Consider the following 24,746-nt stretch of genomic DNA (forward strand, 5'->3'; position numbering starts at 1 on the left):
AACCTACTTGTTGAAAGCCAAAGGTAACAGAGGGAACAGCAGCCATACAATTTTTATCAGAATGACTCATTTAAATTATTAGTAAACTGTTTTATTTATTTATTTATTTTTACTAATAATTTAAAGAATCATGCCTACTAAAAGAATAGACACAATCAGCACTGAAATAATTCTCTACTTAGAAGCTATGGGATTTTTTTTGTTTGTTTGAAATCTGATCTCATTCGAGAGCAGCACATGATATCTCCAACTGAACAAGAATATACCAAATATGATGATATCACATGCACATCAGAGATTTTTTTTTTTAAATGCATTTTCACGGTCCATAACTTGCACAAGAATCATTTTCAAAGTTCCATATATTGTGCATTACCAGGAGGGGTTTCTCAAGGGCTGTTGCTCAGAGCATGGCTCAGCTCTTCAATGCATTTCCTACAGTAAACTCAGATTAACAGTAATTTATGCATCAAGGAGGAGCTCTTTAGGTTATCCACCTTCATGGTAATACAGCACTAAAAATCCTGTCCATTAACCTGTGAAAATATTGTGCTTATGCAGACATGTTTGTTTCCGAGAATATTATGTCAAGACAAAGAAAAACAATTTTCTGTTCCAAGGACTAAGTGGTGATAACAAGCCTCGTTTTCTCCTGATGTGTTTTACCTGTGTAGAATTGCTAACAATAAACTATTAGTTCAATGGAAAATCTGATCCATTAAATTGCACTGAAAGGAAATTGACAGAATAGTGCTCAGGGACATTTAATTATGTATTACAATTGCTTACCAAAGGCACAGCTCTCGTGGGCTCCAAACTAGGTCTGGGTGCTGTTGAGTACATGTAATTAAACAATCTGTCTATTTTCCTTAAAGGTACACCTCCACCTTGATCACTTATCTAAGGAATAAAAAGTTAGTTTTAAACATCATGTTCTGAAAAAAACGCAAAACACATTAAAATTAACTAAATGACTTTAGAAATATTAATGAATATGAAACAAATATTAGAAGTCATGCAGTACTTCATTTGACTTTTCAAATTACAAGTCATATTATTCTAAGCCTAACAGTTAGTAAGTTGCACATGAACTTAATCTTTAGGCACTTACCTTAATAGATAGATCTTCTTTCCCCAGAGTGACTAAGGTTTTGATCGATGGATAGGCTTCTCTCTTACCTTCATGCAACTCTACGGTAGCTCTCATTGAATTCTGAAGTTAAAAGAAAAAATGTGTCTTTAATTCTAACTTTACCGTATTTGCTTTTTGTGAGTTTCCACTGGCAGTCCATCACACATTAACATAACTTATTGCTAGAATTTACTGGTTTCACACTGTTTCATGACTTGTACCAAAGCATAAACAAGCAGTATACTAATTCTCATCTGTTCTGCTCAAGAAGTGGTGTTACAAATAGCAAAAGAGGAAGATCTAAATGAACATACTTAACTAGTGCCAGCAATCAAAACCAAAATACCATTTTTTCCTAAAAATTCTCTGACCAAGTGTAATTTTTTTCTGGAATTCTATTCAATTGCACCACCTAGAGACCACCTGTCTGATTCCAAAGATACAGTAGCCCTCATGTTCTGTGTTCACTGCTGTTCCAGTGATTCACAAAACACAAAACCAAGACAAAGCATGCCATTTACATTATTCAGACATATGCACTGCTCTTAAGCAGAAGGCACATGCAATAATGAAGCAAGCTTGTAGAAACTGTAAGATAATACATCATCATTGCAAAGACTATTATGAGTTAGTTTAAATTAATCAGCTTCAAAAGGCCAAAAGGAGAAGAGGGAAAACTCAGATTTATTTATTTTTTTAATTATATAAGGGCATAAGAGGATTGTGAACTTGATATTCATCAAAACTTCAAACTCTCCACTGGGATAAAAATAATAAAGGAAAATTGAAATAACACTTCAGAACTGTCACTGAAAAGAACCTCAATTTCAACAGTAACACAAGTTCACGAACCCTTTCCAAATATTAACAAGCGCAACCTACCTTGAATAATTCAAATAACATATGAAACAAATGAGATGGTACGTAGACTACTTGAATAGGCTTGTTTGGAGCTTTAGCTGGAAAAAAAAAAAAGATTTTTTTTTTCAAAATGGTATCTTGAAGCATTTTTACTTACAGGATTAACATGAAGCTATAGAGTAAGAAGCATGTATGCATGTTTTCATTTTCTGAGTGCAAAATATGATCCATAAAAAAAATCAGTTACTGCTAATCATCTAAATGATACATTCTAATGATTTTTAAAGACAATGTCAGCAGACTTTTAGATATAAAAAAAGACTAAGCAGTGGTTATTTAGTACTAAACATGGTATTCATGACAGCTTTCCCACTTGTGTAGGATTTTTTTTTTCTAAACCATGCTGTATTTAAACATTTGCTGGACAAGTCTTAAATTTTTTTTTTTAAAAATCACTGTTTAAATATTCTAAAAAATACATTTCCCTTAATTAAAGCATTGAAAATACATTTTGAAAGTCTGAGTACCACACATTTAAAATTATGTTTTGGAACAAGAAAATTATGATAACTTATTGTTTTGTTTACTGTGCTAGTGCTTCAGCAGAGGTGTGTGGCATGGCACAGCTCTGGACACTAGTGGTAGCTGACTGGCAGGAATTAATATAGCTGCACTTAATACGTTCGAGGACAGTTTTCATGCTCAAGATGCAGTCATCCCTGAACATTCAGTTATCTACTGACTTAAATTATACAGTCATAGCCTGTCAGACTCAGCAGCAGTTCACATTGAAGAGAAAGCTCTAAACCCATGCTTCTGAAGTTGCAGGTGGATATCAACATGAATGCACAGAGTCAAGTTCATCCTGTTTTGGCACAGAGGGATGATGATAATACTAGATCCTACTTTAACAGACAGATAGGAGGGTATGCAAAGTCTTCTAATTTCCAAAAGATCAGGTGAAAACCCTTTGGAAAAGGAGAAAATCCAAATAATGTTCTGCTTAATTAGTTGTAAGGCAACTTGCTGCATTATTAATATTAATTTTGTTTGAGTCCATACTCCAATTCTCTTATACCTCACCAAATTCAAGGTTCTATTTTTTTCAAATTCAAAATTTTATTTTGAGTACTTTCTGTTTCTGAGACTTTTACAAATCCTTGCCTTCTGATGAAGTTTGGAAACATCTTCTGTTTGGACCGCTGTCCAAACACTGTGAGATGATTACTCAAGACTTTTTTTTTTTTAACAGTAAAAAAAAAAAAAGGGGGACTGAGAGTAGAATTTATGAGGGTATTTAAAAATGAAATAAGTTTGAGCTCCATTAAAAGATGAGGAGGCAGACCTGTTTCTTTCCCAGCCACAAGGATTCTCAAATGCCTTTGTTTTCCTTAAAATGATAGTGAATTTAGCAGATAGCATTCTGTATAAATATCATTGTGATGAACTAAAATCCAGGTGTCTACAGGGGCACATTAGGACAAGAAAAGTAGCTGCATATAGGACTGCAGAGTTCAAATTATAGCCTACAATTAATTACCAAAACTATAAACCATGGATATTAGACATGATTTTTCTTAATTACATCACTTAAATGAGTTTCACAATTACCATTGAATTCTTCAACTTCCAGATCAGGTGCCACCATATAGTATTGTTCACACAACATCTTAGCTGTTTCATAAGCATCTACAAAATGAGAGAACAGAACACCAACTTATGAAAAGCCAGATAAAAAAGACTAGCAAAGTTTATTCCATATCTGAAGACTACAAGCAGAATGCTAATTTTAACCTGTTTGCAAGCATGAAACTGGTATCAATTCTAATCTCTTTTTATCTATAGATTCACTGCCAATTTGTCAAGAAAGAGCAAATTCTATCTAAAGCTCTGAAAAAAAAAACCAAAAAAAAACACAAAACAAAACATGAAATTACTAGAGGCAAGCTATTTTTCCATCTCTGCTCAGGGCTTAAAACGAGGAAGGATCTAAACCTAGGCAGACCACAATACCTACTTATTTATCATGTCCTATTCACAACTTAATACTTGTTCTCTCCAAATCAAACAAAGAAAAGATGACATTGCAACCACAATTTATTTTTTTCAACCACGATACAGTTTACAACACTTGACTTTTCAATGTCATCTCAGGGAGAATCTGAAGTCTTTAAGATTACTCGTTTTCTCCTACTGAACCACAACAGAGCTTACCCATAGTCCATATCAACCTTTACGTACTGACAAAATACAGCAAGAAAGTTGAAGTTATCTTTTGTTTGAAAAATTTTTAGTTTTTCTAAATATTTACCAGTATCTCCTTTGCAAAAACACCTCAGAAATAAGCAACACATGTTAGCCTAAGAAGGAACTACAAACTCAACTATATGCAACTACACTGCTTAAGTTACCTTAATGAAAATAGTTTAAAGAAATGATTTTTTTCCCCTCATAATTAGGGTTGGCTAGGAACAAGCACATGAACAGACGGTGCAGTCCTGTAGACAAAGAGAAATTTGCTAAGACACTGTAGCAGATGCATTTGATCCAGCCCTAGAAATTACCTTCTTCCTCCTGCTTGAAGTGATGCTACAAAAAATAAGTCACCGCCAAGACTCACAGCAATGCAACAAGCACAATGAAAGCAAAATCACTAGTCCCCAGAAAGGACTGATCGTTTACCTTTAATTGTTCTAGTTCAAGATGTGCTGCCTACAGATGTAATCTATATTTGTACCCTGTTAACTAGAAAGAATTTATACCAGTTATTCTGACATCTGCAAGGCTGGACGTATCAAACACAGGTGACACAGATGCTGCTTGAGCTTTAGTAAAATGGAGCTAATCAATGCTGGGAATGTTCTTGACCAAGTCCCCAGAACGTTTCAAAGTCATTTGTCCACCAGGAATCATCTGTATCAAGATAGTCAACTTCAAAGACCTTCTCTAAAGGAGCCCTGTCATTGGCACAATAAAACATGCCCTAGCAAAAAAGACTAAAATCCTATCTAATATCCAAGCTCTGCAGGAAACCTCAGCCTGGGATGTGCATAACTTAGGAAAAAAATCCAGGAATATCTACACCTACACAAAATTGTAGTATGTCAGAACTTCTGATGGCCCTGGGAATAATCCTGTTGTGCTTTAGCTAAAAGGGGCATGAGGAGCACTGCCACAGTCTTAACTCAGTCATCAAAAGTTGAAGACAGGCATGCAGCTGTTATGACCGTATGGTTGTCTACGTGGAGAAAAGATATATTAGCATGTTTCAAAGACTTTCCACATCATAAGTGGATATCAGATGTGGATCAAAGTCGTAGAAGTCAGATTCCTTGTTGTAGAGAAAAACACCAAGGCCTCTGAAAAGTATACCAATAATAGGGTGGTAATAAATGAAAGAGACCTCAATATACAGATGTAGAGCAGACACAGCCACTATACAAAACTTAAGAGAATTAAGAGATTCTGAAAAAATTCTACCTAGCCTCCCTAAGCTGAACAAATATAAGACTCACCCATTTTCACAAAGTAGCCACCCTCGCAATGAAGGGCAAGGCACTATCACTTCACGATCCAGTGAAGTAGCCACTCATGAGGGAAAAAACAGTGTCAGAGTGCAGTCTCAAATTTACCCTTCCTCTCTGTCTTTGGCAGAAGCCTAGGACTTTTAGTTAAAAGAGACTGTGCCAAAAGGTTCAAGGCACACCTCATGTCATGGCTGGCGGTAAGCAGCAACAGGATTGAAGGATCTATCAGTACATCTGAAAACCCAGCTCAAGTAAAAAGCTGGGAATTGCTCTCAGCTCAAACAAATCTTACTGTAGGACAGTCAGTGAGATACCGAGACCTACCTCAGGCAGTTAGAGGCGCAACACTCGGTGAAGCTGCTTAAAGTAAGAAGTGGTTGTTTAAACCATTTCTTTCATGTTCAAAGATCTTACAGAGTTTGTAGCTGCCACATAGGGTGCCAACACCTTAACTCTAACAAATTGCTCCAAATACCACCTATGCATCAGAACATGTTGGAGCTAGCACAGGATACAGAATGTAAATTAACCACTCCATCACCTTGAAGATGGCCTCACTTACACTGACTATGGGCAGGCTCTGCCTTTAAGAACATTTGGTTTCTTTGAAACAACACTGGATACTGTTTATGATGTCCTCATTTTGTTAAAGGATATCTCATCAGATACAGATGATGATCTCAGCCACTAGCTTGAAAACTGGACTGAGCACTTTCTGACGCTGCACACTCCTCTGTTCACAGCAGACAGCAGCTATGAATTTCATGATCAAAATAGATCCGAAGATTGCTATTAGAAGGAACATTTAAATAAATAAGCCTGTAACATACAATGTCAAGGTCAAAGAGTAGTAAGATCAATCAAAAGATAATAGAGCTGCTGAAAAAAGCCACCTTGGAGCCAAAGAGCTAGAAGCCAAGAAGCCCTGCTAACAGTAAAAAGCATCTACATTACAAAGCAAGCTATTGTGCAAGCCAAATTCTAACAAAGTTTTCCCTTTCAGCTGAAAGCTGACAAAAAGTGAAGGCAAAAAACACATTCTTCCTCTTTTGTAACTGCATAAATAGCAAGAAGGGGAGAAGGAAGAATCCACTCCTACAGCAAAAGCTGTATTTGTAAATACACCCAGAAGTGTGAACCTTCAATAAGCCAGTTCTTGAAGGGGACAGCATTGCCTCATGCATATTTACTAACATTCAGAAAGCTTATAAGCATAACAACCAGCAAACAAAACGCCACATGAGACTATGACAGATCATTCAGGTACAGCCATCACATACACGTCTTCTGTACAAGAGAGAATAGGCTGTGATGTGGTAAGATACACAAGGTTAATAACTGGAATATCCATATATAGCTGAGGACATTTTACTTAAACGCCTTACTAAATGAGTCAGAAAATGGCACGTACATGTATTCTCAAATTTCTTTAGTACTGGTATTAAGGAAAAACAGTAGTACCTTAGAACCTGTTCCTAAATATTTTTAGGGAAAAAGGCACCTATGTTTTAATAAAACATTTAGGCATTTAATCTGTTATTTGTCTCCCTAGTTCTACTAACAGATCAGAAGTTTCAACATTGTTAACTACAAAGACATTAGAAATTCTGAATAAGCCATGGCTTTATTGTAAGCAACTGCAGAGCTTCTATTTCTTGGTGTTTCTTTTTCTTTTGGTTACTGTTTTAAGTGTATTGAATCAATAAAAATCACCTTCAGTCTTATGAATCTGAATAATACATTTATGTATATTCTAAATTGTGAATTTTTTAATCAACAAAATACGAACCCGGTCTCCTTACCTTTAACCACCTCTGCCACATTACAATTAGGGTCAATACTTCCAATATGTTTGGGGTGAGCTGGATTAATGTCTCCTCCAAAAAGAAGTGCTAAAAGGAAAAACAAATGGCAGTGACTTGTCTGTTTCACTTGAAGCAGCACAGAAAGTTTAAATCTGGTAATATCTTGATCTTACTGAATAGCACATCATTTTTACAAAAGATATGCCTGCAAATTGTCAGAATCCTTGTTTAGGAAAACTCTCGGCTGTATGCTCTCCACTCTGTCTTTTGCACAGGGTCTGGCACTCACCAGACCCTTCACTGAGATTTTAGCTCTCAAAGATGCAGAAAGATTTTACACTTTTTTTCAGAAGTGATTTTCTGCTGCTTTAGCACTTAAGCAGATAAGAAACAGAAGCAGTATGAGGTAAGCAAAAGACAAAATACGAAAGCTTTATCTATTCCAGTAATGATGAGCTAATACACTGGCACACTGCACATTGCAGAACCACACAGGAGACTGTGCCAATAATGAAACAAAGTGCAAGCTATATAACCTGTTTCCAAACTCTACTTTTCAATTGTCTTTCTCAGTGCTTCAAGATTAATTTTTAGCATCACAGATAGATCACTAACATTGGTTATCACAGGGAACTTCTAAAGTAAGCATCTACAAGCTTTTTAAAAAGTTTCAACCACAGGACAGTGCATTTCAGTTCAATGAAGTAAGTTTATACTTCAGAACTAATGCATGTGATGCTCACACTTGGCCTAGAAATTCTATTACGATGAAGCTTTTATTATTGTTGTAACTCTTACAACTCTAAGGGAGCCTTTAAACTGTTTATTCATCATTTGTCTGCCCAGTTACAAGAATAAACTGTATTTATTTCACTGCATGCTTTGGCACATGAAAGCTACTTGTACACAGACAGCATGGCATTTGCTAGTCTCATAAAAGGTTATTGGAAAGACACACAACTTGTAAAATACCTTAGTGCATTACTCCACTTTTGCTCCCCATTATCTGTAGTGCACCCATGTTCTAATAGCCCACAAAAGCAGAATACTGGGCAGACAATGAAGCTTTAGTGCTAAAAGGTACAAGATACACTAAGAGATCAAGATTGATCTTAACTTTACATAGATCACTTTCTGCATGGCTGCACATAACGGTTACTAGGAGCTGTGCAAGTAACTCCTTTCACTCTGTAATACGAATATGAAAAGGTTTATTAGTAACACCATAAAGCAATGACATAGAACTCAAAGGCAGAGGATGACTAATTCAAGTATTTATTCTTAAATAGAAAATAGGGAGTAGAGGGAGACAAGGATTATAATTTAAACCTTTAGTTAGAAGTACTCAACTAGTATTAGTTAAAAAGGCAAGGAAGTCTAGATAACTTGCTGAAAAATTAAGCAAAAAGACACACACAGTATTTTTGCATCCTCACATTTGATTATGAAATAAATGCCAACTCTACAAGCTATGCTGAGAGAATTCTGAGCAGAAAAATCCGGCTACTCCACTGTCTAAAAATACTTCATGTAACACTATGCAAGCTGTCTCTGCCAACAAGATTAAAAAGTGACAGCCACGCTGACAAAGCCTGACAATTCTGGAAGAAAGCATACTGGTGGTTTGGATTCATTTCTGACAGCTGTGAAGTACCATATTAACCTGTTGCCAGTATGTTTTTACCATAATTAGCACAGAATATTAAGAATTAGTCATGAGTACTAAAAATACTAAAACAAAGCTACAGCTTCTTCAGGTTTACAAGCAACAAGCTCTTGAAGATGAAATAAGCAATTACTTACTGTGTTGGTTAATAAGCATACGGAAAGAGATGCGGTTGGTGTAGAATCTATCTAGAAAATACTGGATGTTACTGCTAACAAATGGATCAAAGCCATATTTTTCCTTGTATTCAATCACCCCTTGAGCCATGGTTGGAACCACATCATTGTGTCTGTTCCTGACTTTAATTAAAACATCTAAAAAGCTAGAGGAAACAAAATTAAAAACAGATTGTTAAAGGTATAATTAAACTCAATCTCTCACTTCTGTTTTCAACTCTCCACACCATAACCATTTTATCTATTTGCCATCCCACCCAGTAAATAAAGTCGTCATACCTAAACAAGCTTATTTAAAGAGAAACATTAGGTCACAAGGGTCTGTGAAATATTTACAGTCTCAATTTGAATCATTCCTTCCCGAAACATCCCTTTAGATTAAATCCCTTTGCTATTAACTGAGAACAAGAGATTCCCTTTTTATATGCACCACAGTAACTCTCTTTCTCTGTAACTAACAGTAGTTGGCAGATTGGAGAGGTAACTTAGAAAATAGCACCTTACTGCCCCCATAGAATTTCCTGACAAGTATTATAATTCATAATTTCTTCCCAAAATTCACTCTGTGCACTGTAATTTTTGAATGCATTTCTTTACCTGACATCTATTCTGAAGTTTGAGTGCCGGGATAGGTAATTATCATCTGTGTGCCTTCTGTTCAGTTTCCTTTTTACACCACTGGATGGCAGAACACATACAACGGTGCTCTGACAGATGTCTCTGTGGTAGGTTGGGCAGTTTTAGGATACCACTTCCTTTGTTTTTAACAAGTACTTCTCTTGAAACAGCTTGGGGGATTTTTGTTTCTGCTGCCAAGGCAGCTCTACACTTATCTTAAAAGTGCTCATCCTGTTTATTCCATGTGCAAAATTGCGCATACTTTAAATATTAATAATTATTAGCTTTTAAAAGCCTAGACATAGAAAAAAATCAGTGCTACTCAGTTCTGCTCTATTTTGTAATGTAATATGGATGTTAGCAGTACAATGTTTACATGATCTTGTTAGAAAACACACAGTGAAACACAGCTTTCAGAAGAAAACAAAGCTGGGAGTCTTGTTGGGCTATGCCTGCATCTGCAAATCTACAGACTTGGCTATGTAGTTGACTTTAAAAAAATATGTCAGATTTATACTGAAAAGAGATGCATTATTTGCACCGAAAGCGAAATATACACCAGCTAAGGAAGCAAAGAAGACTAAGATCACAAAAAGTAGAAGACTACCAGTTAGTCACCACATTTAAAGCACAAGCTTCCTTCCTGTTCATACCCAGTTAGCCAAGACAATCATTTGATGGTAAAACATATGCTTAGCTAGTGATAAGCTTTTAAAATTATTTCTTCTACTGTACCTTGCCAGCTCCAAAGGAATGTAGGATTAATATTTAATACTCTTTCATCATCCTTGTTCTGATCACCAATTTTTGACCATATATTAACAAACAATTCAGTTGCCTTTCAACACTGTTTTGTTGCATATAAAAGGGGAAGTTTTAACTGCCTGAATCTCCCCGAAAATTTTCACAGTACAGACCAACTTGTTCCCTATTGCTTTCCAATCTTGCTGACTGCTTCAGATATTTTAATAAAGAATTTACAGATCATTTAAGTCTTGATTCTGTATGATTTGTAACCCTCTGAGATCTGGTATTAGCTTTCCAGACAAGACTACTGCCTAGCTATTTTATTCATGCTTTCTCTCTGTTTCGGAGCAACAAGACTGGCTTAAAACAGAGCTGAGAAGCAACACTTCCAATCATATCTGAAAGATAACAACTGACAGCACTCTTTACTAGCTGCTATTTGCAGACAGCTGTGCTTTTCATTTTTAAGTAGCTCCACTACCCACAATATATACAACATGATGCTTATATGCTTCACGAGGGCACACTGTTCGCAGATATCCTGCTACTAAAGTGCTCAAATGCACCGAGCGTGCTGGAAGGGCAAACAAAGGTCTAGGCTGTTTACCTATTACAGACCAGCAAATCATAGCTGAAGCTTGGTGTGTGAATGCACACAGTAAAGGAATTCTTCACTCTTACAACGATCTGACAGCCTCTTGTCCTATCTTCAAAGATAACTGAGTTCACTCAAGTGTTCCCATAAAGTAGATGCTTTCAAGTGACCAAACATATCAAAGTATATATGCTAATTTCAAGGCAGTGGCGCAGAAACCACAACACATCTCCTTCCACTCATTCCTTACCCACTCCCCATCCTGCACACACCTGAAAGGCATTTGAAGCTTTTACTATACTCAAACCATAGGAAGCCACATAAAAAAAATCTTAAGTGGTCATGGGATTGACTGAGAAAAATCGATTGCAGAATAGCTCTGAAAGTTTTATTTAGCAATAAATCTTCAGAAAAATTCTGTTTTGCATTTGAACAACTACAATGAATAATGCTGTTGGTTTGAGCAATTACTAATATAAAGCTACTTCAGTCAAATAACTTCAGTGGCTTCTGTATTAACAAAGTAATGTTTGTTACCACAGCTATTAAATAAATTAAGCCTATGCATTCCTGTGAAGGTAATTAATGAATGTCAACACACAAGTTATTTTTTTAAGTCCCTAATGGCAGTAATAGGCATTATTCTGTTTTGATTTATCAGGACAGCGCAAGAAAAGTCATTTTAAAAACTCAGTATAAAGACAAAAGGGAATTTTTGCTATGTCCATTTTATGGATAGCATTACCTGAAAGGTTGAAGAAAAGCTGATGCGTGTAGACCATCAAAAATCCTTTTAAATAGGACATATGTGTATATATACATACTCACACACACAATATTCTTTGTCTGACAGACTGCTCTTTTAGAAAAAAGTGCTAGCTATCTGGTAGTTGAAAACCACCAGAAAGACAAACCAAGTTCACGCTCTGAAAAATTCCCCTTGTAGAACGTAACTATTTTCACAGTAAAAACACTAACTGAAGTAGCATTTCATATTATTTTGAAGTAACAAAACACCATGTGCTTATTCCAATCTACTCCGATAGTTACTTCAAATTGCTAACAGAATTGCTATTCCAATCTTTGTGCTGCACAAGGAAAAAGTTATTTTTTAATTACTAAATTTCGTATTTGTGCATTATCTACAGACATATTCACAGTGTATTACTTCAGTTACTATTGAATCCAGAATACTTTCTCTGACACCCCCACCACAGGGTGAGCAAGAAAAAAATCCAAGAAACTCATGGGTACAGAATGTGGAGAGTTTGTTCTTTTCTTTTTTTTCCCCCCGATGTACGGATAAACGCCACCTTTTTCAAAACCTTCTGTTTTTGAAAAGCAAATTCTGCCGTTGCATGATCATCCGGATGCATACTGCCACCCTGGGAAGTTCCAAACACTTCTGCCAGCTTACACACTCTACCAAATGTGAACACCTTATCTTAAAACTTCTGCAATCACATTGTTTGACAGAACTAAGGAATGACTTCCTACCAGACCCCTCTGCACCTTGAGCAAAGATACTGTTATTATGAAAAATTCCAAAAAGGTCTGACAACATTGTAGGAAGTCTTCATCCAGTCCACTAACCAATAGAACATGAAGAAACTGAAGCATTTCTAATCCTCTGTAGCACAGAAATATGTGGCAGAAAAATCACTTTGACGTATTTTTCCCCATGTTCAAAAAAAATTCATGGCTATGCATCTGTCCTCAAATTTACACGCTAAGGGCACAGGCAAGTTGGGCTACTCTGGGAAGCATTAGCATTGGTTTAGTCTGCACTTACTCATACCTGTTCACCTGCTGTATTGCGTTGGCACTGCTCTCCTTGTGGGCCTCGGGGCACAACAGTTTAGGGATTGATGGGGCTGAAACAGGGCTGTTTTTCCACTAGATCAGTTTCCCAACTCATTTCACTGTATGGCTGAGCAGACAGCTATGCCAACACATGGATAACATCTACAATCCTGTACGTTGATATGAAAAAGGGATTCCTCAAGGGCCCTGCGCTCTGAGAACACCCAAGCAGGCTCCCCAGGTGAGCAGAGAGGTGACACAAAGTCAGAGGGCAGTTTTACATTCAACTAATGCCGTCATTCCACCATTTTAGAAAGCACTATTTGAAGTACCACCTCCAACATCATGCATCTCACTCTTCAAAAGCCACGCTGCCTGGTGGTTGCCACAAAAAAAACCCTCACTATTGCAAGAGGTCCAAACTCTGAATCAGTCTGCAATTACTTGTGCTAGAAATTGCTCCTGAGGACATATGATCCTGGAGACACTGAGCCCAGCTTGACTCTGACAAATGCTGTGCAAAGAAGGGTTAAGAGAGATATCCACGCATTTGCTAAGGAGTATCAGAAAACCAAAAAGCCATGAAATATTTAGAAAGAAAGTAAATCCTGGTCTGCAAGACTGCCTCTCGCCAACTATTGACCAAAGCAGACAGCATTGCTCTGTTCCATCCAAGAGGAGCCAGTAAGATTTAGTGATCACCCCCAAAATGACAAAAACTTGTATAATGAGTAGCCCTGGGTCATTTTAAAATATCTGATACATTTGCAAACTGCAGCAAGTTCATTTCTCAAGACTGAGCCACATGTATTTAATTTTCAACTAAAAAAATGAAAAACCAAAACAATTTGCCTGCTGTAGAAATAGCACTACTATAAAAAACATCTAACCCAAACTTCAGAAAGGACTCATCATGTGCAAGTTAAAGCTCTGCATTCTGAAGGTTCAGACCCACAACAACTGTCAAGCCATCAAGCGACTGGCACTGGCAATCTGAGACCTACCTGGACTATGGGACATCTGCCCCTCAGCACAATCCTGGTGGTGGTGACACCAGAGTATTTCATTTGCTGCATGGTATTCAAGGACAAGTATGGAACTGTGATCAGATCCTTAAGGGCACATCTATGGTCATCAGATGTGTTTAAAAGAGCACTTCAGCTCTTTCTCTTCTCTCGTGCTGCTGTTACCTTGATAAGCAACACCAGAACCTTAAGTCCACCCCAGCTAACAAAGACCCCAGAAGATCCCAGATAATGGGTCAAATTCTGAATTCATTGTTATATAGGTACAAAAGCAAAGTGTTATAGAACCATTACTGAAAAGAGTTCCCAACATTTCTCCTCCTGCCATATAGACATAAAAAGGGGACAGAGCTATAGAGCAGCAACATGGGACACTGGTAGGGAAGTTGAGAAATTGTTAGATTTATCCATTGGATTATGAAATTTTTAAAATAATTGCCAATTACAGCTCCATATCCAGTCAGATAGCATGGCTTTCAGAAAGTTAGGAAGAGAGGACATGCAAAAGAGTAGGAAAGTAAATCTGCCTAATCTCAGGCAGCCTATCCAATATCATCAATAAGAATAAACTGGTCTTCAGTTGGGTAATGTAGGTTTTGCATCTCTTCATAGGCCAAACTCAGTATAAAAGAACACTCTTCCTGTCTTTTGGACAATAAGCATAGTTGGACTATATCTCAGAAGGCTGCAAAAGAATTCCTGGTGTTCCTTACTATATGTATTTAAATACACATCCTAAAATCTGACATCTTGTGATTACTGTAACAATAATTACACTGATGGAGTAAATATTTGGTTCATCATATTTGGTATATCATACTGATACAGAATATCTCACAGAATATTTCACATCATTTCATATCAATGTCAGAAATGCCCATTACCACTATGACAATCACATAATACACCTGGTAATTGTGAACAAACCCCAGAAACAGATCTCCAAGAAAACTGTTGACCAACCTTTTACACACTTCATAAATAAATATTTATTTGGTAAACTATCTTGAACCTCTGAAGTCTGAGGAACACTGACATTCAGTTACCTAACTGCAGAACATCTAAAATGGAACAAGCAGCTTCATAACTACATTGCATCCATCTGCACATCTGCGATGTTATAGGCTTAACGGGACCTGTTACACTTGCCAGGCCCACTCAGATGTCCAGGACAGCTTTTGTCATCTCAAAGGGAAACTGAAGTTCTTGAGTAGAACTCAGTTACCAGATGTTCTAAATCAAACAGTAGGAACTCCTACTGCTAAGATAGTCACAAACAGAAACTCTTGTCCCATCAGCAAATACACCATAAATACAGAATCCTCTGACATAACAGTTAGAAATGGTCAAATGGTTCAACTAATTGATCCAGTACAGAATAACCATGCCTAAAACATCACTAAAAAGATATCCAATGTGTTCTTAAAAGCTTTTAATATTAGAAGGTTTGTAATATTTTCAGAAGGCTCTACAGCCTTCTCTAATGGTCTTTTTCAGTTTGTTCTCACTAATATTATAATCTGTACTCTTTGCGCTGTGTACAGATCTCAACTTTAGCAAGTATCAGCCCCTTTCAAGTACTCCAATTCCTCATTTAGAGTAACCAATCAGCCCTTATTATAGTGACTTCTTTTTTGTACACTCAGACTTCTAGCACCTTGCACTTCAAAGTTTTTTTTTTTGCCAGTCCAAATGACTCCCTTCAACATTTTTCAGAGGTCAAATCAGTTAACATATGTGAAACTAACAGTTTATTCAGTTACATTAAACTAACCGGGTTAAGACAAAACACCAGTTTTGCACAGCACAGGCAGTTTGTTGGACTGCAAGATGTTTTACGAAACACTTCCTTCCAACACTATCTGATCAGGTAGAATAGTCAAAAGAAGCCCAAGTTTGAAAGACAAGCTACCTGTAGATAATTGATCAGCAGAAAATAAATCTACAAGAAATAATCTTTTCAAACAAAGCTTTACAGTAGAAGATATCTACAGAATTAATCATATTTTTTCTTTAATCTCTGAGGCACATGCATACTGCTGCACTATCTTTTCACTTGCATATGATTTTCTGTGTGTTTTATGAAAAGATTTTTAGAAAACATTCTGACGGCATTCATATTATTTTGTTGATACGGAAAATTAAATATGCCTTGCTTTTCAAAACATAACTAATATTATTCAATGAGGTAGTTGAATATCAATACCTGAAGTCCTTTTAAAAACCTTTTAGATAATTAAGAATGACTGATACATCAAATTTCCTTCAGTTTGAAGGTATTCAACCTGTTAATGTACATTACATACAACAGAGTACTGAGCTCAGTGAATAACATCTCTCAAACATCATGGAGGAAGCATTTCATGCTATTTCTTAGCCTATCAGACTGCATAAATCTAGAATTCACTGGTTAAAAGCACTTAGATTCCTGTATTCAGTTCCTGGTTACAAATTTGGCTTTAGCTACATGAATTCTACATTACAAATGAGATCGCCACTATTCTATGGTTAACAAAAATTAAAAATCGTCACAAAGAAATAGATTACTCACTCATCCAGAACATGAGGATCCTCAGGACTTTTATTTTCGTATTCTAAAAGCTCAAGGAAGCTCTGCATATACCTGAAATAAGCAAAGATGATAAAGAAAGAGTTAAAATACTTTAAAAAAAAATAATCAGGAAGTAATTTAGCTTTAAGTCTTAAGGATGCAACCTCATCTGAAACAACAGTAGTGTAGCACAGATGTCTGCAAAAGCTATAATGAGGAGCAACACTGTAACAAAGCAACTACAATATTTTTAAAACTCAAAATAATGTATCATGTTGACTTGAAAACTATCATTTATGTCCCTACAGTCCAAAACTCAGGAAAATGAATCATAGCTTTTAGTTCAGACATCCAACACAAACAAAATAACTACTGAGGCTTAGAGCCACAGAGGTACCACACAGGCCTCCAAGAAGATTTAAGGCAAAGCACAATTCACTTGACATGAACGTGGCCAGCCCTCTGCAGGAAACTCACCCAACACCAGGATAAACATCACCACCCCACAACACTTGGCCTGAAGCAGGTATGGTAAGTAATACAGATGTAGCTTTACAGCTAAAAGAAATGTGGATTTTTCTTGGTCTGAATCACCCGCATAAAAGGTAGGGCTTATTTCAGAGTTATTTCCAAGCGAGTGTCAGATTATAATGCCAAGCATCAGAAAGAGAACCTAGTAAGAGCATAATGCAGCTCCATCCCATTAGAAAGCTAGCCTCACCAACCTACAGAATACTGGGTATTCCAGGAAAAAAAAAATAAATAAAAGCAATATTAGAAGTAATAATATTTCTAAGCAAACAGAAAGCTTAAGAAAAGTGGTAACAATATGTTTCGAAAGCTGTTACTAGTGACCTTAACATTCAAAGTTAGATATGAAATGTAGCCAAAATGTTTTAAGTAATGCCAGGGCTGTCACTCTGTATCAGCAGTGCTAGGGCCAAGGGACAGGAACAACAGACAAGCAGTTGCAACAGAAGTGATGAAGAGCAGTGATTTAAGACAGGGAACAGGCTTCTGGCATTGGGCTGACCCCAACCAGCGGCCAAACACCCACACAGCTGCTCGCTCACTCTCCTTGCCTGATGCTGGTGCAGGATCAGAAGGAAGTTGAGAAGACTTGCAGGTCAAGATAATGACATTTTCATAGGAAAATAAAGGCTGCAAGTGCAAAGCAAAAAGAACCAATTCACTACTTCCCAGAGGCAGGCAGATGTCCAGCCACATCCCGGGATGCAGGGCCTCAGCACACAGTGATTGCCTCCTCCTTTCTTTAAGCTTCTACTCCTAAGGCCAATGGCACATTGTAATGCTCAAGTTCCCTCTGGACACCTCAGACCAGCTGTGTCCCCTCCCCACCTCCTGCCCACCCCCAACCTACTTGCCAGGGTGGGGGCAGGGCACTGTGGGTCGTACAAGACAGTCTTGTCATTGTACAAGCCCTGCTCAGCCATAACCAAAATGCTGGTGTCACCAACACTTCAGTCACAAATTCACGGCACTATGCAGAAGGTGACCCCATCCCAGCCAGACCCTTACAGCAACAAAGCTGAGATCAGTTCTGACAAGTGTTCAGAACTGCACATTACCCTATTTCCCCTCCACAGCACAAGCAGTCTTCGAAAATCCACTTGTGGATGATAACTGTAGTCTTGCAGAAGTCTACACACAGGGGACAAAACACACAACTGGAGTGACAAGGGACAGAGAGGGTGCAGAGGACGGAGCCAGGCTCTTTTCAGTGGTGCCCAGTGCCAGGACAAGAGGCAGTGGGCACAAACAGGAGCAGATCAGGAAGCACTTCTGTGCTGTGCAGGTGACCGGCTGCCCAGAGAGGCTGTGGGATCTCCAAAAGCCACCTGGGCATGGCCCTGGGCAGCCTGCTCTGGGTGGCCCTGCTTGGGCAGGGCTTGGAGGTGACCTCCAGGGGTCCCTGCCAGCCTCAGCCAGTCTCCGAGTCTGTGATAAGGTTATCATGCAGAACACTGTTAGGAAATGAGTTTGCCCATGGAAAACACGCAAAACTTCTGGAAGCAGTCCTGGACTGTTCAATTGAATTGATCTTAGCCTTGGCTACAGGAAGGATTTTTCCACAGAGTAATATTTCCAACACGGTCTGCACAGTAACATTAACTCCTGCCACACTGTGCGTTTTCAGCCTACTACAACCACCACACGTGAGTACAGAAATCCCCCAAACAGTTACAAGTTCAGCAGGTAGCTGATGTGTCTAGCACTGCATTTTCTAGAGCCCATTCTTTTACAACACTAGGAGAAAAGTATTGGTTCAGAACCACCACCACACCTGCTCCCACAAAGTCAAGGAACTGTCTAGGATCACTTTGGGAACAGACAGTAACTTGGTGGAGCCAAAGCCCACTGAAGATGCATTCCTGAGGAGTGCAACATTCAGCAGTTTGACAGACGCTGAACAGTCCGTAAGGTCCCTGCAAGAGGGACTGGGTTTCTGAAAGAGAAAATGAGAATTCATCTCCTTTGAGAACGCGTCCTCAAATGCCCTCCCCTTTTATTCTCACTGGAGAAAAGCTGCTTTACTTTCAGAGCTCTGCTGCTTCATCTGTGAAACCTAACAGGGAACAAATCTATGAGCACCCTTGCTCCTTTGTTTTTAAGACATTTTCTTCAACATCATCTTCCTCATACAAAGCAATGTCAATCAGCTTAATCATGTGTAAAGAACGAAAAAAAGAGAGATAATTACAATTAGCAAAACACAGTATTAACCAGTAAAGTACCTCTGAAAGGAAAGACGAGGGAGTATCAGACAGGGCAAGGAGGCAATTCAGGGCTTAGGTTCTGTGCAGTGTTTCAGAATTTCAGATCAGCTTCTGACTCCTTGCCAAACCAGGCAATCTCATGCAGAAGGAACGTTTACACCTATTCCCTTGACCGATTTCCTGTAGCTCTAGTGAATATATGACCCTTTGCAGGCAGGCTTTGTTACCTCTTTCACAGTTTCCATGACTGATGGTCAGAGTATACCTACGTCATCCAACCCATGGTTGTATCAAAGAGAAAACTGATTTCTGGACTTTTGCTGGGTATACAGAGAAAAGGACATTCATGGGGCAGCTTTTACTTGCCACTTTATTTAGGAATGAAAAAAGCCACATATCTAGACTCAGTCAAGAAGACCACCACCACTGTTAGGCTGGAATAATTCCCTCATGCTATGGGTTGTAATATATCAAAGAAAGCTCAGACCTTCCTTTGTAATTAAGTATTTGCTATCTTAAATCTGTTGGTGTGGGGGGAAAAGGCAAAATATTTGATTCTACACTGAAAAGCAATCTACCCAGAAAATACCTGTCTGATTACTGTGAAGCAGTTATCTTCTGTTCCTCGAACAAAGGTTGATCTCTTGGTACTCAATGACTGTCTCCATTGGCACCCAAATTTACATCAGCAGTACGGTTTTTAAATGAATTCCCCAATAATCCTCCCTTAATCAACACTGCTTACATTTGCAAAGTGGTTTTGGCACTAGAAATCAGGTTCTTCTCAGAAGAAACTACACTAGGAGCTGCTATAGATGAGCACCAAATGTGTTGAAGACAAGACAGCCATCATGACCTGAACCCACGAGTAGATCAAACTGCTGTGAAACTTTCTAGCACAAGCAGAGCACAATACATGTTTCCCATGTTATACAAAGGTCCAAATGCTGTAGGCATCACCAGGTTTGCCAACAGCCACCCCTCCACTCCTTAGCCTTTCAAGTTTTCTTCCTGGCTTGAAATTCTTTCCCTTCCTGCTTTATTTTATGTTGCCATCCTCCTTGTTTTGTGGAGGCCTGTATTTCTCCTCCTCGACCTTTCCATTTTCCCCACACCTTCAGTATATGCTTTTTCATATTTTTCAACAATAGTTCTTTCTACCTCCCAGGACATGTAGGGTTCCAACTCAGCTTCCCAAGGAAATCACAGAATCTTTGAGGTTGGAAGGGATCTTGAGATCTTCTAGTCCAACCCCTGCGCTCAAGCACAGTCAGCTAGAGCAGACTGTCGTAGACTGTATGTCTGGTTGAGTTTTGAGTTAACTCCACAGATGTACCTTCCACATCCTCTCTGGGCAACCTTTTTGTCATGTTTGACCACCTTCACTGTGTAAAAGGTTTTTTTCTTCTGTTCAGATGAAATTTTGTGGGCTTTAACTCATGGCCATTGCCTCTTGTCCTGTCACTGTGATCTACTAAAAAGAGCCTGGATCCCTTATCATCATTCTCTCCCATGAAGTATTTATACACACTGATATTATTCACCCCTCTGAGCCTTTTCTTCCCCAGACTGAACAGTCCAGACACCTTTCTGAATATCTCCAAAGACATATACAGTGCTCTCAGGCTTTTCCCATATGAAAGATGCTTCAGTAAGTCTGTATCATCAGAGAGGTGACAGTTTCTCTGGTGGCACAGTAAGTTAGAGAAGGTTATTTGGAAGCTGCTGACCCCTGCCATCATACAATATCCTGAATGCCCTCCTTCTGAAGATACAAGAGAACAGCCACATTTAAGCAGCAATACAGCATGTACTTTTTACTAGAAAACTCTGACCGGAGATCTTGAACACCAGCAGTTCTGTGCTGACGCTGTGTATAACACAGCAATGAATATCTCTGGTACCGAATGTAGCTGATACCTGATTTTTATGCTGTTTGGATTTGATTGGCTGCCCACTACTACTGGTGTGCTGCACTGAGATATGTACATTTTATTTGCTTACTGCCACGTTGGTCTTCAGACTGCTGCCCCTGGAGTAGTCAACTACTCCTGTGTTGAATGATCAGCACTTCAACTAGAGTAACAGGCAGGGGCAAGCCAAGTGTTTCTCTCCTCTAATGGGGCAAGTAATTGTGCAGAAAACTGTCTCAGTCAGAAAAAGACTAAAGCAGGTCTCAACCAGAAAAAAGCTGCCGAACATGGTCACCAGCCGCCAGTGGAACAGCGGGCAGAACAGCTTCTGAGGTCATTATGCTGCAGGCTCAACACAGCACCACTGAGGAACTGGGAGTTTCTGAAAAAAAGGAAAATCAGACAAACAATATGCTCTAAACTAAGGAAATTTATCAACATACTAATAGTGGTTTGTATTTAATCATTGTGGTGATGGAGAAACTATGGAAATAGGCAACGCTATTCCTTTATATAGGGTTAGCAACAGTATTTAGATGTCTCTTTCTGATTCTGAAGTAAATTGATATTACTTTAGAAAGCCACGTTCATTAGCACAAGCACTGTATCCAGCAAGTTAGAGACACCAGTTCAGAAGAAAGGTTATTAACTTCAAATTGAAGTTATTCAGATGTTACCACTCTATTTCTTCCAAACCATAGAATAAATTAAGCTGGAAAACACATAACCTGAAGTTAAACAAATCTAACTCACTGTACAATGCTTACGGATTATCCAACATCCAATCTGGGATGCTGTAATACCCTGTGTATTAGCCCAAGTTTCCAAGTAAAAACTCAGAACTGCAAGTGCCATACATTCTTTTTTAGTTGCAATTTACAATTTTTCAAACTGCTTGCATCCTTTCATTCCTTACTCCTCCCCAAACGGCCACAAACTGGAGAAACTAAGAAAGTAAAAATTTGTTTAAAAGCAAATTTATAGCCCTGATGAACTGTAATAAGTAACTCACAACACTATCTTAACAACAGCCAATAGGACAGTTTACCTATCAGCACAGAGTCAGCCATGCAGTATACTCCTGTGTCAGTTAGCGTGTGTAAAGAATGCGTAAAGTTGGTAACTACAGGATTTCCCAAGCACGGGAAAGCTGAACTGGCCATGTTTTAAACACAGTTCACATAAAGTTACCAGTCAGCTAGAATAGAGAAAAGTACTAGAATAAGGGACATTTTGCTATACTATTAGCAAATTAATAGAACAACACAGAACACAAAACTACAAAAAATAAATTAATTGTCAGTTATATTTTGCTACTTTCAGTGAGTCATCAAAAGCAGAAATCAAAGCCCATGCCCTTCAAATCTGTTGTCCTTCCAGTCCTTAATTCTTTAGCACAATCCACCACAACTCACTGGGCAAGCTCTTGGTTTTCAAGCACTCTAGCCTTGTTCTTCTGTTAATTGCCACAAGGTAGACTGAATTCTTGTCAGTCTGCCAAATGCAGTAATTCCAGAATGGTACATTTCATACACGAGATCACTGTAAATGCCCATAATGCCAACTCCAAATTTTAACTAAAAAAAAAAAAAAAAAAAAAAGAAAAAAAAAAAAAGGTGGGACTGGATGCAAGATGCCTTTACTTTTTCCCCACATGTATTTCAGTAAGATTTTCCTTTACAATCTCTAACACCCAAGCACTGATAAAATACATTTCCATGGTAACACAAATTTGTTAGCACAGTCTGAATATAAAAAAAATGAAAAAATGGAGGAATACAATTATTAATCCCCAGGCTAATGATTTCTCTAGTGTATCTTTCCAAGAAGATAAATGGAAATTCATATTCCTTTCCAAGAAAGTACTAGAGTAGAGAAAAATCAGGATTAATTAAAATAGGAATTACAGGTATGACAGAGGAGCAGTTCATTGTGACAGCTTCACAGTTACTTTTGGTATTTGATAAGCCCTGACCTTATCCGTTGGTTTTATCATAACTATCTTCTCCACATCACATCAGTGATCATGTCCTTTATTAGGCAGTTCTGCCACACACTCCATATTCTGCATATTCTATCTAAATTTGAGATAGAGTGCCCTCTCAAAGCTGACCTATAAAAAGGCCCTCTTCTTTAGTAGGGAAGTTGGCCATTAATTTTGAGTAACTAAAATAAGCTGCTGATCCCTACCATGCAGCTTGTTGATTTGTTATTTGGAATCACTCCACTTTGCAGCCAAAACACATTACAAGCATTATCATTATTTTCATTCATTTTCTTCCTTCCCTTGCTAATTCATGCAAAACATATGTGCACAGTGTTATAAATTCTAACTGGGTCTGGGATAATGCTTTAGCTTTGTGCAGATTGAAATTCAAAACTCGGTTTGTTGTTTGTAATTCACCGTGTGTGTAATGCCAGCTTGATTTGAAAATGAGTAGCCAAACAGAACAAAGGAAGGACAGCTGTCTTGCTTATCCTCATTGCCACATACATCAGACTAAGGAATCCAGAAAGGAGGAAGACAGACAGCACTTTTCCTGAGAGCAATCAAGCAATCAGTTGTAAAACTCCCGGTACACGGTGCAGACAAGGTGTGGTACAGGAAGCAAAGTGCCTACAGCGCGACCATGGAAATGGATTAGAAAACCGAAAGAACAGGGCTTGCCTGCAGCAGGGAGCGCATTCTCAGAAGAGTCAGGCTGAGACTGCTTCCCAAGGGACCTGTAAGAGACTGAAATCCATGCAATCCCGAATGTTTCTGACTGGTTGGATAGAATATGGACAGGAAAGAATCCACGCTGAACAGTAGGTGAAGCTAATTTGTTTCTTACTCCACCAAACCTAAATTCCATCTATAGCCACCTTATGCTAGTTTAAAAGAACAATAAGACCTACTACAAGGATTAAGAGCCTTTTGAATTATTTGGCAGGCTGAGGTTAAGAAATACACTGGCAACTTGCATTTTAATGCTCCAGCTAATTTGGTGTCTTGTCATAAACACATAAAACCGTAAGGCTCTATTGTAATTGTGATTTATCTATACTACCACATTATGTTGGTGGCTAGATAGAAAACTATCAGCCTACAGCCGAGATATTGTTCATCACTGTCATGCAAAAGGTATGATTTAGACAAGTACGTTACAGTCATATATTCCAAAGAGCTCCACATTTATTTAAGTAAGCCCTATCTACTTACAAGAAATTAGCAATTAAACAGATTAAAGTGAATAATGTATTACAAGATGTATTTGCTCACTTGTGGCAAACATACAATTTTTGGCTTGCATATTAATAAACCGTCAAGCTTTCTAAACCTATGACATACTAAAAATAAAGGACTGTAAAATCTGATTCAAAAGAGTCTACATGTAAGTATGCAATAAGTGCATCAAGAGATTTCTCAATTTTAGAAGTTCACAAGGCAGCTGAACAGCTGAATTCATGTTTTACTAAGATTTAGCAATCTCTCTCTAGGTATGTCTAAGGCTTAGGTTAAAACACTGTAAGTCTCAAAACTTGCTATCTTCAAAACTGCCTGATATTCTTGGTTAATCAAACCTAAGTTTAGTTTAGTTTATTTATT

General features: G+C 38.1%; 1 protein-coding gene and 1 long non-coding RNA gene across 2 annotated transcripts in view; one reads left to right on the forward strand and one right to left on the reverse strand.

The window, feature by feature from the left end:
* PDK3 (pyruvate dehydrogenase kinase 3) overlaps positions 1-24,746 on the reverse strand; it is a 53,160-nt gene that overhangs the window by 6,217 nt on the left and 22,197 nt on the right. The window contains exons 3-9 of the mRNA XM_068687035.1: positions 16,507-16,578; positions 9,129-9,313; positions 7,323-7,412; positions 3,605-3,682; positions 2,015-2,091; positions 1,112-1,213; positions 790-900 (exon numbers count right to left, since the gene is read on the reverse strand). Of these exons, the coding sequence (XP_068543136.1) occupies positions 790-900; positions 1,112-1,213; positions 2,015-2,091; positions 3,605-3,682; positions 7,323-7,412; positions 9,129-9,313; positions 16,507-16,578 (715 nt within the window). The remainder of the gene's footprint in view (positions 1-789; positions 901-1,111; positions 1,214-2,014; positions 2,092-3,604; positions 3,683-7,322; positions 7,413-9,128; positions 9,314-16,506; positions 16,579-24,746) is intronic.
* The window catches only part of LOC137858819 (uncharacterized), a 32,163-nt gene continuing 28,797 nt past the window's right edge, over positions 21,381-24,746 (forward strand). The window contains exon 1 of the long non-coding RNA XR_011098037.1: positions 21,381-23,969. This is a non-coding gene — a long non-coding RNA (uncharacterized lncRNA). The remainder of the gene's footprint in view (positions 23,970-24,746) is intronic.

This window comes from Anas acuta, chromosome 1 (assembly GCF_963932015.1).
Source record: "Anas acuta chromosome 1, bAnaAcu1.1, whole genome shotgun sequence".
In the NCBI taxonomy this organism is placed as follows: Eukaryota; Metazoa; Chordata; class Aves; order Anseriformes; family Anatidae; genus Anas; species Anas acuta.